General features: G+C 40.5%; 1 protein-coding gene across 3 annotated transcripts; it reads left to right on the top strand.

Moving 5' to 3' along the window:
• The first annotated feature begins 11,638 nt into the window (after window positions 1-11,638).
• Window positions 11,639-17,608, top strand: LOC113581415 (E3 ubiquitin-protein ligase TRIM39-like). Of its 3 annotated transcripts, XM_081714544.1 has the most exons (9): window positions 11,639-11,722; window positions 12,589-13,108; window positions 13,242-13,337; window positions 14,060-14,293; window positions 14,731-14,878; window positions 14,981-15,007; window positions 15,094-15,872; window positions 16,627-16,651; window positions 17,419-17,608. In XM_081714544.1, the coding sequence occupies exons 1-7, from the start codon at window positions 11,649-11,651 to the stop codon at window positions 15,720-15,722; spliced, it is 1,728 nt and encodes a 575-aa protein (XP_081570670.1). In that variant the 5' UTR covers window positions 11,639-11,648; the 3' UTR covers window positions 15,723-15,872; window positions 16,627-16,651; window positions 17,419-17,608. The 3 variants fall into 3 exon arrangements, with proteins under 3 accessions (XP_081570670.1, XP_081570669.1, XP_026872351.3); XM_081714543.1 differs by having other exon boundaries at window positions 15,094-16,651; XM_027016550.3 differs by having other exon boundaries at window positions 11,639-11,738; window positions 15,094-16,651.
• The last annotated feature ends 12 nt before the right edge of the window (window positions 17,609-17,620 follow it).

Raw genomic sequence — 17,620 nt, 5'->3', positions numbered from 1 at the left:
ATTTGACCACTCATTTGCCGGCCCCCAAACCCCTACCCTGCTTTCCAAAATGGATGCCCTTTTATTCAAATGCAAATACAAATATATTTTCTGCCTCAACAAATACAGATACAAATACAAATACTGGGCTCTCTGCACATTCTTACAAGAGACTTTTCGATGTAGGTAAGTTTCAGGTCTTGTTCATTGTTAAGGACTAGTTCTATTATTACACCTGGCAAATTGGAATAATGTGACACAGTCTACCATGTCCATGACCTTCTGAACAAATGGATAAAGGTTTGGCCCTTTATTTAGACCTCACGGGCTTATCTACTCTCTGCCCTTGTCAGTCACACACAACTCAAGCTTTTTCCAGTGAGCCATTCAAACATAGACGCTGCTGCAGGGTGTAAACCTATGCCTGAATGCCCTTGACCCACCTCTCCACTAGGGCAGATGCATCCCATGGAGAGTCGCAGCAGCTAGGCCCCGGACTCCCGGCACACTCTGTGAGCCACCTGATTGATGTCCGAAGGGGCTCTCTCTGGAGCCGCCTACCCTTGTTTCCGGAGCCCCATCCCTAAACCCTAAACCCCTCAGCCACTAGCTGCCCGACCCTGCAAGAGAAGGTCCTCGGCAGAGGTCAGCCCCGTCAAATCTGCACATCCAGCGGCACGTCGTTAAGTCAGGCTCTCACGTCCGCTTTAGTTAATCCACTAGGCTTAGCTGTGTTTCAGTGAATGAAGTTGTGGCCCTCACAAATGCACTGGACACTACACATGCCCTAGATCTACAAGCTATAATTCTAACTTAAAAAGAGCAAAGACAATTTGAAAGGAGCTCAGCTTTGTATCATGTCAGGACTTAATGCCTGTCTGTAACACTGTTGTGTCTAATTTTTACCTTGTGTGTGATTTTTACCGCATAGTGATGGCTTGTGAAAACTGAAATCTTTCAGGGCACAGAAAGCCTAAATCATGTCTTTGTCTGTGCAGCCAAACATCTTAGCTGTGTTTTTAATACGCACTCTAAGCAGTACTAAAGCTCATCACTCCAGTGCTTTGTTTGATAAGCCCCAGACGCTGCCCCGCTCGACTGAGCGTTTCAGTGCACATCTGAAAATCATAGAGCTCTGTGCTCCACATGGTTTTGATCAGTGCCGCTGCTAGCAGCAGTCTCCGAAGGGAAGCTTCGCCCTACCATGAAGCCCTCTTCCATGTAAGCACTTGGGCAGATTTACAATGTGGCCCAGGCCGCTGCAATTGCCTGTACACAAATTTAATGGTTAAAATGCATCGTGTGGAGAATGAGTGTGTTCAGATGTCAGTCTAATCAAACATTCTTCATTATTATTAGACAAATGCCTATTTGATAAGAGATTTGATCACTATTAGGAAATAAATGGCTGCTAAGTACAGGGTATGTGCAATGTATGTGCACAACATTTTCTGTGTTAGAAAGCCTTGACTTATAAGGGTAGCTGTACTATCAAACCCCATTAGTGATGTTTAATGATAAGTTTTAAGCCTTTAAGATAATTCTAAATGTACAGTGTTTAACTTGAAACCAATTCTGTAGTATGAAAATTTATCTAAAATGTTGTTCTAGTGTCAGAATGTAGTAATATGTTAGCCATACAGTTTTAACAGTCTAAGCATGATTTATTGTTTTCAATTAAAAAGCAATTTTCATGACTTTTATAAAAATATTGATTCTAAATATTTAACAAAAAGGTATCATTATCTCCTCATTAATTCCAGTCACACACATTTTATTTGTACTTCAAACACACACCCACATACCTGGGTGCACACACACACACGCAAGCACACACTCATGCACAGACAATGTTTATGGATCTTTTCCAGCTGCAAAATGAAGCACAGAGCATGCAAAAGATCAGAAGGTTTAGGTATTTATTTCTAGCAGAACCAACAACAAAAAAGAAATGAGCTTGGTGTTTGGGGGTGAACATTTCCCCCAAAATGTCTGGAAGGATGGAATCCATCCTGTGGTAATTTATGAATAGACAGCCATTATTTATTTCAAATTCTACAGTAGTGCTAGTGCTGAGAGACAGTAAACAGAGAATGAGAGAACAGGCTGTGCTGTAAGGTCTGGAGTCCGTCATTTATCTCCATCTAACGAATCAAACTGAGCTGGGTGAAATTCACTACAGATGTGTATTCTTTTCTCTCAGAGACCCCGCTCCACCACCGCATCCCCCCAACCAACTACCACCACCACTACCATCACATCCAAATCCTAGTTGTGTGTGTCAGAGGCGGCGACGGGGGGGGGGGGGGGGTATCTTTTTCTTGGGCAGCTATGGCTTGCCTCCCCATCTGCCTTATCCGACCTCCCGAATCATAGCAGCAACTGGCAGCACTAAACAGTGTCAGGCGTGAAGAGCGAGCTTTTATTTTCTACCGCTGTGGGCTGAGGCCAAGTTTCTGAGGAACTCTGGGGGTTTTGATATATAAAATAATTTTGATGGTTTCAATATGGGCAGAGAGAACATTCAAGAATGCCATGGGTATGTTAGTGAGATTAGATTGGGTTTCTAAACATTTTCCCATCCAAATGGTGGGCTTTATTTTGTGTCCTAAAGCACCAATTCACATAACTTGTGTTTTAAAACAAAAGCTTTGCCCTGGTCTTCTTGACATTGCTTTAAATTAAATATTCATAAATATGATTTTTAAACATTAATCAAAGAAAAGACTTAAGTCTTGATGCATCTCATTGTTACCCTTTTCTAAAAACAAAATGGTCAGATGTTCTATTTGAACTACCTTTCCAGACTGAACAAATTCTATTTTTGGTCCTAGTAATATAAGATATGATAATATAAGATATGAGTAAAATAAGATATGAGTGGTTTGGCAAAATGAGTATCATGCTTAGCAGAGGTATACCTCTTTTTTTTTTTTTTTTAAATAGTGATGTTAGGTGGTGAAAATGTTAGGAACAAAAAACATTCCCAGATGCTTCTCTGCAATTCTGCAGTTTAAGTTAGTTCTTTAGTGCCTCCAATACTGAAAACGATCCTTCGGTGTTTCAACAGGGACACATCTGTCTATACTTAACGGTTTGCCTCCTGCTTGAATGCATGAATCACACATTAAGCTCTACAACCAACTTTTCTCAAGGTGAATGATGACCTCACATTCCAAATAGTCAATCAGCTTGACCATGTTGTCACAATCACACTTAATGGTCCAGAACGGAAAAGAAGCAAACCGAGAACAAAAACAAACACAACATCTAAAGTTCCATTCTCAAACATTACTTAATGTCATTCATTTGCTTATTTGGTAAATAGGCCACATTACATTACATTTTGGAAATATATTTTGACAAGCTGTATGGACTATTGCAGTTCGTTAGCCTAGGCTATAATTTGTCAGTCGAACATGACACAGCGGCTAGGCCATTTAGTTATTGTCTCCTGTCCAAAGTGAAGGAATGTTTCCAGTACTTTTGAGATATATATTAAAACATACTACACTGCTTTACAAGGCTTGGGGTAGGCTAGAATAGGCCTATCTTCATACCCCATTTTAGGATGCAACAGGAAGCAACGCTACATCTTAAATTAACGCCCCCCTTTGTGACTAAGTTAACAGGCGGGTTCCGTTTTGAGTGAAAGATACCAAATTTAGTATTTCAAAAATATGAAAATGCCATCATGCAATTACACCACAAGATGGCAGTGCTGTCATGCCACTTACACTGCTCGAACGCATTGGTTCATTTGAGAATGTACATCGAAAAAGTCTCATCTAAATTCAGACTTAAACATGTATTAAAATGGCTTATTAACTTACATTTGTACCATGTTTGTACTCATATCTGAATGATTCTTTTTGTCCGTCCACTAGTTTTTTTTGCCCTGGCAAAGGAGCGCACAAATATTTTAGGCACTAAGTGTAGAGAATAAGTAAGGTACTAGAGAGGGTCTAAGACATTTATTTAAAATAAATCAAGGACCTGTTTTTCTTTGTGTAAAACCCTTTTAAATCTCGGCTATAAAACCAATTATATGCGCGAAACCATCTCTAACATCTCCAAAGTCATTTATGGAGTTGGGCTTTTCTCGCCGCGCCTTGCTTGTCGCGATTTCGATCTTGAGAGCCAGATGGCAGTGACTGTCATCCTTGTAAAAATTTATTTGAATTAGAGAGACCCTTGACTCCACACACTAACGCAAATCGCCAACATAAATTAACAGGTCGGCGTTCTCGCTTTTGCAAACTAAACCTCTTTCTACGGGACTTGTCCCTAGTCCAAATATTGACTACTCTTTAAGGCCTTGTCAAAATATTTCCGCGGCGGTGTCGCTGTCTGCTACCCTGCGAGTTTCTGACATTCTTTGGGAGCCGGACTAGCCAATAACAGCAATCAGGCCTGTAGGGTATTCAAAAACGATGATTCACTAACTCAAACCATCTGTGCTAATAAAGGACAGTTATTCCCTCAAAATTCACTTCTTTAAGTGTTGTGGTCCACCAGCTCTTACCATCCAGGTGAGTCACGCCCAGCTGAGGAGCATGACCAAGTTCCTTTCCAGAGTACCGTGACAGTCAATTTGTTCCTTTTAGATGAGTATACGTACAGAGGAAAACGGAATTAAAGTAGCAGAAACTTGCTTTCGGTACGTATGGCGCACAATCATCTTTCTCCCATCATATGAGTTGTTTTACCAAGCCTTTGTAATGACGAAGTGTAGGATGTAATAAGTTAAACGCAGATAATTTTTTTCAATCTTCGTTGCCATGGAAGTTTATTTAGGGGTGTATTTAGGGTTGAGTAAAGTCCTTCAACATTCGTCTAGAAGTGTTTTTTTTTTTCCGTACGGTTCTAAAGAAATCTTTATTTACATCTCCAATAACAACCATAAAGACACCACCTCCACCAAGTGTCACTCCTGTGGTACGCATTAAATCAACTGACTTTTTTCCACCATTTCTTCACACATAGTCTAGATGTGCTTTGTCATAATTTCTGCCCATAAACTGTTCTTCGCTCACTGCTGTGCATTCTGTTTAGACTATCATAGCCTGGCTTCCCTGTTTTTGAAGCAGATCTTCACAATAGGCAACTTTTATATAATTCTCGTGAGTATAGTATTGTTGGTCCTTTTTACTGCACTTATTTTTTTCTTTCATTACAGCTCTAGTAATATTCCTGCCCACAGCTTAAACTGGTTTTCTCAGGCGATGGGGCTGCTGCCATTTATCATTTATTCCACTGCCTTTGTTCTTTTTCATTAAATAATCCAAATAGCTGTTTTTTTTTCTTTTCTTGGTTTGGGCTTGCTGTCTTCAAAGACAGACCCAAATGGCAGAAACCTAGTGAGTCCTGGACTCAGTGTAATTACTCAGCATGTTGGCTATGCAAACTACAATATATTCTATTCCAGTTTAATTTAATTTTATTTGTCCCATTTTTCATGATGACCTAAAATGGGAAGTCAAACACCAGGGGAGACATTTTAAACAGCCCTTTTCATATCTCGAGGGCACTACTACTAAAGAAGGTTGTATTCTAAATTATGATTTTATAAACAACAGTCACCTATGAAATCCAAGAGTCATTTCAGAAGAAAATGTGCAAATTAAATAACATTTTAGTGTGTGCAAGTGCGTGCATATATATTACATTCCTTTCTGCTTTTCTCCAATATGATACATCTTCACTCTTGGAGTGCATTTCCACTTGATGCCTACGATTGCAGTCGTGGACTGCGTTTGTGGGTTGGGGTGATATAATGCTTTAATATGTCTCCCTCACGTGGCCATTTAGTGAAAGTGCATCATTGATTGATTTGCTTCCAAACTATCATACATCTTGGGGCTCTGGCCCACACAATGCTACATTCTACACCACCAATGAAAACAGCACATTTAGCAGTAACTCACAAGCCAAATTTGATGTTCTGCAGGTTGCTATAACTTTCCACATAAACAGCCTGATGCTGTGTCTATGTTTACAGGTCTGCAGGACAGTGCAAAGCTGACTCCTCTTCAGCCTGCGCTCTTCAGTTCCATTTGATTAAAGAGTCTTGTAAGGAAAGTGGCGATAGAACTCCTGGTGAATGCCTGTCCTATACATCAGTGGATGTTTTGCATAAGATGTGAAGCCTGATGGGAGATAAATAACCAGCTCAGTATGCCAAAGTAGCATAAGCGGTGAAGAGAACACAGAGAGGTTACATTTTGAATTTGTTTTTTGTTTGTTTTTTTGCCTCCTTCATGTCGCAGGTATATCTCTAACACTTTTGTTATAGATATAAAGTATATATTTTAGTGAGTTTGGTGCTGAACATTTTTGTTACTCCTGAGACAAATTTCATCTATATTTGCTAAGAATGACAGTTCAAATGGTTGTAACAAAAACTGTTTTGATGTCATTTCAAAATATGTATTAGCTATTTTAAAAGCATTATAGTTATCTGTGAGAGGAAATATACTGTTAGTTTTTCATCAGAGCAGTTGCAAAAGTATGTAAAAGTATTATAGTAGTGAAGTAGTTCTGTTCAGTACTATATTGTGTTTTACTTGTTAATACAAATGATCAAGGAACAGCTGCAGTTGCTGGCCTTACTGGACACTTACTGGTGAAACATTTTAATGAGGTTTCTTACTTTTAAGGGTACTCCAGTAAAACACAAAACACGAGTACCCCAGCAACACACGATGCACAGCTTCCTCCAACTTGATGAGTGTGTATGTTGGGGAGGAGGGTTCTGTGCCTGTGTGTTACATGGAAAGACTATGTTCAAGTGTGAAAGGTTTTTGTTCATTAGGCAAAAAAAAGAATGATTAACTAAAAGGTCCTTGAACACCTCCTTGGAGCCCTCTTTAGTCAGTTAATCCAAACACCATGAGCTTCCTGGTGTTTGATGAACACGTTTATTTATCTATTCAATTCTAAGGTTGGTTTCACTTGTTTTATAGAAAGGCAGCTTTCACCTCCTTGGTTTGGCCTACATACATGACAAGGTAGACCTCTAATCACACATTAGAACTAATATTAGGAAGACACAAGGGTTAGCCTGTGAGACACTAAAAAGCATCGCATCTCCCTGTCCCTCCGATACTATCTGATTCAGCAGGAGACAACGTGGAGTGCAGCTCGGGCCTACTATCGAGCGTCATATGGTGACCTGGTCACCATGGAAAGTAATAGTGATGTGGCAAACCTTAAAAATGCAGAACAGAGCTACTTTACTTCTGACACATGGATTGGCATGTACAATGACATCACAATCTGGCACTGGTCCTTGGGAAACGTCCCACTGGGAATTATGGCAGCATGGGCTTTACTGCAACCCGACAACATAAGGGGTGACGAGCTGTGTGGCATGATAATGAAGCTGGGTGTCTGGTTTGATGAAAGCTATGCAGAGAAGAAATCCTTCATGCACTTTAGCAGGGAGGAGCAACGGATCATCTGCTATGGGATTTGAGAGAGAAAAAGATTCAAAGTGACTCAAAGTCTAGCTTATGAAAAAAAAAGCTATTTTTAGTCAATCTGACCTTTATTATATTCACAATTTGTCAGATAGCCTAAGTGAGTAGAAATGAATTCTGGACTTTTTTGTAATATTGTTGTGTAGCTGCATAGTCATATAGGAATTTTGTAGTGACTTGTGGTTTGTTTCCACTTTTCATTCCGCTTGACGGCTAGGTTAAGGGAGTGGGAAAATCTGTAGGACCTGCATCTTGGGAACTGTGATTTGAATACGACCTGCCTGGGTGATGTGAGTTACTTTTCATTATCTAAATAGGCCATTTTCAACCAGGTCTATAAAGGAATCATATGTAACAAAGTAATATGAAGGAAGGATATATACACTTGCAATATGCCATCACTGAATGCCTTTCGAGCAATATGATGAAAATAACAGACATGTCATAGTGAAAAAAAAAAAAAGCTTTTACAGACCAGTTTTCAAAGTGGAATGGTGGTGTTTGGACACTTTTTAAATTTAAACACAATACGTCTTATTTACATCTGTCATGTTTGCACATATTCACATGTGACATCTTCACAACAGAAAACAAAAAAACACATGCAGATCCTCTAAGAATACTTACTGTGTGATATTCCTGGGTTATGGCTTCCTTTTTCTTATTTGTTATTAAAGTAAACAATATTGTATTATCAATTTGCTCTTGAAGCCTCCCAATAGTTTAAAACTTTTAAAGTGCTGTATTTTAGGGTAATAATAATAATAAGAAGAAGAAGAATCATTATCATCATATTTGCCACATTCTGTACTCATACAGACATGGTATAAAAATGAAATATTAGAATATCAGAAAATGGTGTTGAGTAACCCAATTAACACGTTTCTCCCCTTATTCTTCCCTGTACCCCTTGCCCAACTCTTCTGCATGCCTGAATCAGTAATAGCATTTCCATGCTCTTATTCGATTTGACCTCTGGTCTTATGGATAACCACAATGGAAATGAGTCTCTGCCAGCCAGGTTTGAAAATGTTGCCAAGCATCCGTACCTGCACTCTAAGATGCACAAATGTTTTGCAAAATAGACTGTTGGATATGGAGCCCTGCTGGTGATATCCCTTCTTAAAAAATGTATGGCATGGCCACGATTTATTAAGGTGTGGGAATGAGATGATTAAGGCATGAAAACAAGATCATTACAGCCTGAGAATGACATAATTAAGGTGTGGGAAAGAGATGGTTAAGGTAATGGAATGACTTATAGAATCATGTCATGAACTGTGGTATAATTTTAATCAAGAGACACTTAATTCTGAAAGCACATGGCCTCAGATGCAGATTGTGCACAGATTTGGCAGAAGAGCCAGGTTTCATCATCCATTAAATGGAAGAGGCTAAATGTCAAGTTATCCAAGAATTTCTCGCTCTCTAACACGTAAGTGTGCCTTTCTTATGGCTAGTTGGTGGATTCTGAAATCCTATTCAAACAAGTTGCCTTCCTCCTTGTACTCCTACTGTTGTAAGGTTTACCATCATGATCACTCCAAACAGACCAGAAATGTTCCTTTTAAATACATTTGTAAATGACCTCAATGGGTTTTTTGCTGAAACTTGGCACATATGACAAAATACACTGCCTGGCCAAAAAAGGTCACCATCTGGATTTAACTAAGCAAATAGGTAAGAGCCTGCCATTGGATAATTACTGCATGGGTGATTATGTTTCAGCTGGCAAAAAGTTATTTAACCCTAACTAATGCATTGAGTAGTTTCTCATTTGTTAAACAACCATGTCTAAAGACACATCCTGTGGTTGTGAAAAAGATGTTCATCTGTTTCAGAAGGGTCAAATTATTGGCATGCATCAAGCAGAGAAAACATCTAAGGAGATTGCTGAAACTACTAAATTTGGGTTAAAAACTGTTCGACGCATTATTAAAAAGTGGAAGAACAGCAGGGAAACGTCATCTACGAGGAAGGAATGTGGTCAGAAAAAAATCTTGAATTATCGTGATCAGCGATTACTTAAACTTGTGGTGAAATCAAACTAGAAAAACAACAGTAGAACTCAGGGATATGTTTAATAGTGAAAATAAGAGCATTTCCACATGCACAATGCAAAGGGAACTCAAGGGATTGGGACTAAACAGCCGTGTAGCCTTAAGAAAACCACTTGTCAGTGAGGCTAACCAGCAAAAACGGCTTCAATTTGCTAGGGAGCATAAAGATTGGACTCTGGAGCAATGGAAGAAGGTAATGTGGTCTGACGAGTCCAGATTTACCCTGTTCCAGAGTGATGGGTGCATCAGGGTAAGAAGAGAGGCGGCTGATGTGATGCACCCCTCATGCCTACCATACAAGCCTGTGGGGGCAGTGATCTGGGGTTGCTACAGCTGGTCAGTAGGGGTTGCTGCAGTTGGTCAGGTCTAGGTTAAGCAACGTTATGTGCCCAAAGAATGAGGTCAGTTGACTACCTGAATATACTGAACGACCAGATTATTCCATCAATGGATTTTTTCTTCTCTGATGGCACAGGCATATTCCAAGATGACAATGCCAGGATTCATCGGGCTCAAATTGTGAAAGAGTGGTTCAGGGAGCATGAGACATCATTTTAATGCATGGATTGGCTACCACAGAGTCCAGACCTGAACCCCATTGAGAATTTTTGGGATGTGCTGGAGAAGACTTTGCACAGTGGTCCAAGTCTCCCATCATCAATACAAGATCTTGGGGAAAAATTAATGCAACTCTGGACAGTAATAAATGTGACATTGCAGAAGCTTGCGGAAATGATGCCACAGCGAATGCGTTCCCTAATCAAAGCTAAAGGCGGTTCAACAAAATATTAGAGTGTGTGACCTCTTCTTGGCTAGGCAGTGTATTATTAGAGAAAAGATAATCAAATCCATGTCGGCTTCTTACCGGGACATTTCCTTTCACAGAGGATCGGGTGGCTTTCCTTGTGGGGCAGTATTCTATTATGCATTGCTAAAGTAAGGCGCAAATAAGGACTAACTGTGGTAGTACCAAATATCACGAAAATGGTATAATATTTCAGCAATCCACATTCATGGAGGAAGCGTATTACTGCTGCACTACTTGCTGTTAATGTCACATTAAATCTGGAGATAAGTTATATGAATTTGGCCCGTGGACCATATGGGGCTTGTTTTAATAATATGCACAATATTCATGTACATGGTTTTCACTGAGCTTTCCTGGTCTAAATGATGACTGTGGAGTCTTGTTTTGAGTCTTGATTGTCACCTTCACCATTAAGCATCTTTAAGGGTGTCACTGGGAATATATAAATAGGGGGGCTTATAGATAGAGGCCTGCTATAAGTGAACATAGGCATGCTCCTGCATGCTGATTGGTCTAGTCACTGAACACTTACAGATATTGTAGCTCATAGCAGACAAACAAGACAATCATTTATTTAAATGATCTACATCCTTTTCCTTTAGTACACATACCTCCTGAAGAAGGCAGAACAGTACATGATGGATATTCATGCTATAAAACTAACTGTGATGTGTCAACATGCATCACAGTTGAACTAGTTGCATAGGTAGCCAGCCTACTACTGAAACCTACTACTCAAACCACTAACAGAGTCACAGATTGCCCAAGCATTACATCTTTCATACTCAAATTGCGTTTTGGGGCTGTTGTACTGCAGCAGCACCTCTCCCAGGTCTTAGTGTCCCTTTATCTCATTATATTGTGAGTTTGGAGACACAATGACAGGGTTGAATAAGAATGCATGAGAACTATTGACGATTTAAACTAATAATACATGCTTATTTGTGTGGGATAAAGAACATTTAAGGAGGGCTAAAATCCCCTAAGACAGGCCTAACGATACCCATAGGCGCCTTTATCTAACACCAAGTTGAAATGTTCTTATTTAGCTATGCAAGACAAACACAAAAAGTATTTAAACAAAATGCCAACCAAATTACTCACTGTGCTACCTAATGGTATGTGGAGGTTCAATATCAGTTTGTAGTTCCTGTTTTTCTGTGGGTTTTTTTCCACTTCAGTGTACTTTTATAAAAAAATCTTCTTCAGGCAGTCAGAAGCACTGCAGGAGTGCTCTCATTGGATGTCCTGCATAAGACCAGGATTTAACTTCTTGCCCTGATTGGATTGGACAGGCACATTGTAAATTACAAGAAGTGAATGCACCGTCAGTCCTACCTGTATATCAAACTGTCATTCTCTAAGCTAAGCATAACTTGTTCTCCATACAAGGGGTAAGATACTAGACAGGTAGGTTATTTTTTTATCCTGTCATGGTGCTTAAATGATATTGCTAAGGTGGCTGGTAAGGTTATATATTTCACTTCTCATACTTAGCAGTTAACAGATTGAACAACAGTTTCACGGTTGAACAAATGCAGATAATTACTGTCTTAACATTTTTTAAAGCAAACATATGTCAGTTCAAACTGTATCTTAAAAGGACGTTACACATAATGAGTAAAATGAACATTCTTCAGTGTGGAATATTCTTTAACTTCCTGTAGTCTTTGGAGACATGAAGTTTATAGAATGTTTGTTTCAGACTATAGTATATAACAGAATGTAGAAGTTAAAAGCAGTATGGCCACATTCCTGCAATCGGACACCTGGAAACATCACTGGGTGTGTTCTTATCCAAGAAAGAGAGAGAAAAAGATTCAGACTGAGACAAACAAGATATTACAAAGAGAATATTCCAAATCCTAATTGAGCTTTTCTACAATGATCAGAATCACATTATTTTACCAAGAATGTCAGACATACAAAGAATTTGTCTTTGTATGCGCACACATGTATGATGTAACATATTAGACAGACTGGACAAGTAACTGAATATTTATACATATTCAAGAGAATAAAGACATTAAACCAAAGGGTGAGATTTAAAAAAAAGAGTATACAATAAGTAGAATATGTTTATCTTGTACTTAAATACTCTAGTGACAAACTTGAACATTTTTGACCTATTTCAAACATTTTGGTCTGTATTCTGAAAGCAAACATTTTACTAAAAGCATCCTAAAATCTTGTTATGTAAATCTTGTTATGTTTTTTGAGGTTTAGCACTGAAGTATTCCTTTAATCAAACAACCCACAGGATAGACCTTCTACACCAGGAGCACTCCCTCTGCATCAGATTGGTCCCCTTTAAGCTTCCCATTATGGCCTCTGCCCTATCAGAAGAGCAGTTCATGTGTTGCATCTGTCTGGATTTTTTCTGTCAGCCTGTTTCTATCCCATGTGGTCACAACTTCTGCCTCTCATGCATCCGAGAATTCTGGGATAAAGCTGAGCGCAGTGAATGTCCACTGTGCAAGGAGGGCTTCCGGCGAAAGCCGGAACTCCGGGTCAACCATGCCCTTGCTGATATCACTGAGGGATTCAAAAGGTCCTTCCAGGTCAATTCAAATCAGGTCAGAAGGCCAGAACTGGGCCAAAGGGACAGGAAAGTAGAGGAAGAGGGGATGTCTGGGAAATGGGATGTCTGCCCCAGGCATGGAAAGCCACTGGAAGTTTACTGCAGGACGGAGCAGGCGGTCGTGTGCTCAAGATGTGTGGAGAGTCAGCACAAAGGACACCAGACAGTGGCTGTGGAGAGAGAGAGCAAGAGGATGAGGGTGAGGGGAAAAAAGAGAAAGAGACAGAGGAGTGTATGAGTAGTGCAGGGGATGATATTGTGTTCCTAACATGCGTGTGTGTGTGTGTGTGTGTGTGTGTGTGTGTGTGTGTGTGTGTGTGTGTTGTGGCCAGGGGGAACTGCGTGAGGCAGGGTCCAGACTGCTGCGGATGATCCAAGAGCGCACGGGGAAGGTGGACGAGATCAAACTCTCTCTGCAGCTCAGCAAAGTGAGTGGCTGGAGATCAATGCTCCTACATCTGCTTCTTCATTCCAGAGATTCTTTTCCTTTGCAAATATAGTATCAGTGCCTAGCCTTCTAGAAGGAAATAGCTGAGGCACTCTAAAAACTCTCCACCTTTGCACGCAATTTTTTTTTACAATACTGTTTGCAAAGTTTGGTCCAATATATATGTCCAATATACTACCATTAGACCGACCATTCAACATTCATGTTCGACTATTCTATCTTCATGCCCATTATAATTACTGATTGGAAATTAGTATTAGCATTTAGTATCAGTTTCTGAAAGCAAACGACAATAAAGATGCCCCCATGACATTATTCAAGTGCTCTGGGCAAGACATAGCCATTATTCTATTGTCAGAGCAGAATTTACCTCAAGGATTGTATAAAAGGCTTCAGGTATCTTGAAAATGCTGACTCACTGTAATTATACAGCATTTTAACACACCACATCCTTGACAAGAAAGAAACAGAACAATGTAAACAAAATATCATTAGGTAAGTGGTGTTCTATTTAACCAACAGAGGTAGTAGGGACTGAGGAAATTTCAGTTGTGGCATAGCAAAGCTATGGAATTTATATCACATCAGGACCATCGCTATGCTAACAAAATCAACAAAGCAAAGAAGGGGATTCTGCTGTTACTAGGACTGCCCCTTGTAGAGTGCAAATCTAGTCCCATTGCTTCCTGCTCTGCACTTCAGAGAGCCACCGAGAAGGAGATGGAGCAGAGCATGCAGGGCTTCACTGCCCTGCTGCGCTCTATCGAGAGAAGCCAAGAGGAGCTGCTGGAGGAGCTGAGGGAGAAGCAGAGGGAGCTGGAGCAGCGGGGCGGTGCACTCCTGGAAGAGCTGGAGAAGGAGCTTGCCGACCTCGTGATGAAAAAGTCGGAGTTGGAGCAGCTCTTAGACACAGAGGATACACTGCACCTTCTCCAAGTGTGTTCCAGAAAACAGAGTTTTTCTCCTCATCTTTATTGAAGTTTATACGTTGTACTGTTTTTATATGTCAGATTCTACATGTTGTAAATGTAGTACAAAAAATAGCAATATTTAATATTCAGTTAATTACTGTGTGGTTTTACACGCCCTGTACATTACATATCAATGGAAAATATAGAGCACTCATGAAAAATTATTATAAAATGTCTAAATATTTTTTGCTAATATTATTTGCTAAAGCAAAATTTCATTTTTAGTCAGTATTTTAGGCAGCCCCATCCTTTCAGAATCAGAATCAGCAGTTTTTACCAAAACTGTGTATGCAGATAAGAAATATGTGGCTATGATTATACAATATAATATAAAGAATAATCATTCTTTAATTAACACACAGTCACACGAGAACACTGAGATCCTGTTCTCTATGCTTGCAGAGTTTCCACTCTGTGGCGTGTCCTCCTCGTACTAAGGACTGGTCCCAGACCTGCATCAGGAACGATGAGCGTGTGGGCACAGTGAGGAGAGCCATGGCCAACCTGGAGGAGTTGCTGCGCAGCCAGGAGCGGAGCCTGTGTGAAGCTGGTGAGAATGTCAATTGGGTCTGTGTGTGTACGTGTGTGTGTGTGAGTGCATGTGTGCCCTGTGTATTTGTGTTCAACTGTTTCTCTTCCGTTCTTTTTGTAGAATTGCGCCAGATCCAGCGATATACGGGTGAGTCTTGTTTATTTTTTGTGTGGAAAAATATTTCTACTTTAACCCTAACTTAACGTATCTATCTCACCACTTCTGCCAATTAGTGGATGTGACCTTTGACCCCCGGACCGCTGCCCCCTGGCTCATCCTTTCCTCCGACCTTAAGCAAGCCAGTCTGGGCTACCAGCCCCTGTCTGATCTTGTACCGCCCAGCCCCCTGCGCTTTGACTCCTGTGTGTGTGTCCTGGGACAGCCAGGAATTACCACCGGGAGGCACTACTGGGTGGTTCAGGTTGGAGGCAAGACAGACTGGGATCTTGGTGTGGCACGAGAGTCGATCAACAGGAAGGGTTCCATAACCGTTCGGCCCGATCAAGGTTTCTGGGCCGTGTGCCGTCGGAGTGGCGGTCACCTGAGTGCCTGTGCCGGACCCTCCATCCCACTTGTCTCCTTCCGTGAAAGGCCCCAGAGGGTGGGGGTGTTTGTGGACTATGAGGAGGGCCTTGTCTCCTTCTATGATACTGATGCCAGATTTCACATTTATTCCTACACTGGGTGCACCTTTGCTGAAACACTGTACCCGTACTTCAACCCCTGTCTCCATGATGACGGGAAGAACATTGCCCCTCTTCTCATCTGTCCTGTTGGGGGAGAAGTCAAGACCTCTGAGGCAGATGTTAGGGTGGGGAGGTCGTCAATGTCTGGAAGCCACAGGGTGCAGAGCCTGTTTTAGGATCAGTGATGTCTTGCACTGTGAATTAGGAATGATAAGTCTCTTCTCAGACAAGATGTGCCCGGTTCTTGATGGGGGAACTGCGTGAAGCGGGGTCCAGACTGCTGCAGATGATATAGTGTCAGAGTCTGAAGGACCAGAATCCCAGAGGTGAGTGTCTATGGAAAGGTTACCAAATTGAGTTGTGGAGGGCCAGAGTCCAATAGAGTTTGTTGATTTATTCGCTCTAACACATGGAAATATTTAAACTGTGCTGGACTGTTATTTGCTTGGGACCCCATTCACTCTTTAGTCAGTGACTTCTGTGAAACCATTGTCCAGAACCAATCTGCAGTCTTCAATAGAGCAAGATGACCAGATTTAAAGCAATAACATAGTGTTAAGGCTACTCCTACAGTGTAAGAATTTAACACTTGCACCTTCAATATGTATTCATTTTTATACTGAGCTGGATTGGTTTGCTAAACACAAAGACTAACCTAAAGAAACAACCGTATACATCAAATATATTGTATTGTTCAGAATTTATCCTTTGTTGATGTCATTGTTGATGTTGTAAATAAAACGTTCCTAAACATTAAACCAAGAAATTTTGTGCCAGGTGGTTGACAGTGGGGATAAAACAGCAGACAGAAATAAGAATCTTGAGAATAAGAGTGTGAGTGTGTGGGAGGAGGGTGTTCTGTACAGTGGTAAAAAAAGAGAGAAAAATAGATGTGTTCTAATTAAAAGCCTGTTTGAACAGGGGGGTTCCCTGGCAAACTGGAGGGGTGGGAGAGAGAGAGAGAGAGAGAGAGAGAGAGAGAGAGAGAGAGAGAGAGAGAGAGAGAGAGAGAGAGACTGAGGGGCAGTTAGGAATTGCTCTACTGTTGATAAGGATGCTGGTTCCTTCTCACCGCTGTAGGATTTGGAGATTCATCCTGAGAGTGGTAAGCTTTCTCCTTTTTCTTTTTCCTTTTGTTCTGGCATTTCTCCCAGCACTGGCAATTCCATTCACCTGCCAAATAATGGTAACAAAATATGTAACATCAGCAGTACTTTAATTCGTATCTTATAGGTTGTGATGTGTATTAAAATAAACATCCAAAACACTTGTTGTTAAAATACTTGTTGTTAAAATAGGGCAATGATTAAATATAAGCAGTAGTCACCTGAAAAAGCGTGATATAGTAGCCCAATTAGCAAGACAATTTTGGTTTAAATTAAATAATGACATTCTGCTGTAAACTTGGTGTTTGGTAAGTCTACTAGTTTTAAATTACAATGCCTTAGGAGCTTTGGTGAGGTTAGTTTTTGATTTGGGGACTAAAGTCTTTATGTTATACACAGAATGAGTGATATCTCCTTTTGTTAGCACCTATGCATATTTCCACTTGTATTGGAAGGGTTTATGAACTTGAATGTATAGGAATGTTTTGGAGTGCATGTTTAGTAGTCAGATGGTTTCTCAGCAGGTGCAGATTGGCCTGCTGGCAGCCATGTGCAAGCGCATGTCCCTCGTGATTCCACTCTCTGCCAAAGCATGAGCTCATCCTCTTGCGCCATGCACTGCTGGCCTTTTTACCTTGCAGACTGACACAGAATGTATTAAGTTTTGTGCTTTTGGTGCATCTTCTGTAACAAGAAAAAGTTCCTATATGCTTGAATGTTCATAGACATTGCAAGACACTCCCTTTGATTCTGTTTCTCTCCTCAGAACTCTATGCCATTTCAAAGAAGTCAGCATCTTCTCCATCTGTATGTCAAGTGACCTTGTTATACAACTGGTGTGCCTGAAAAACTGCTTGTTCTGAACTGGGAATGGAAGAAAAGGGGCAGGCAACCACTAAACTGTCAGATAATTAATAATTAAGCTGGACACAATAAAAAGATTTAAGGGTCAGTCAGAGGTTGTGAAC

This window comes from Electrophorus electricus, chromosome 5 (assembly GCF_041902795.1).
Source record: "Electrophorus electricus isolate QZ-2024a chromosome 5, ASM4190279v1, whole genome shotgun sequence".
Lineage (NCBI taxonomy): Eukaryota > Metazoa > Chordata > Actinopteri > Gymnotiformes > Gymnotidae > Electrophorus > Electrophorus electricus.
This window is presented reverse-complemented; position numbering and strand designations above follow the sequence as displayed.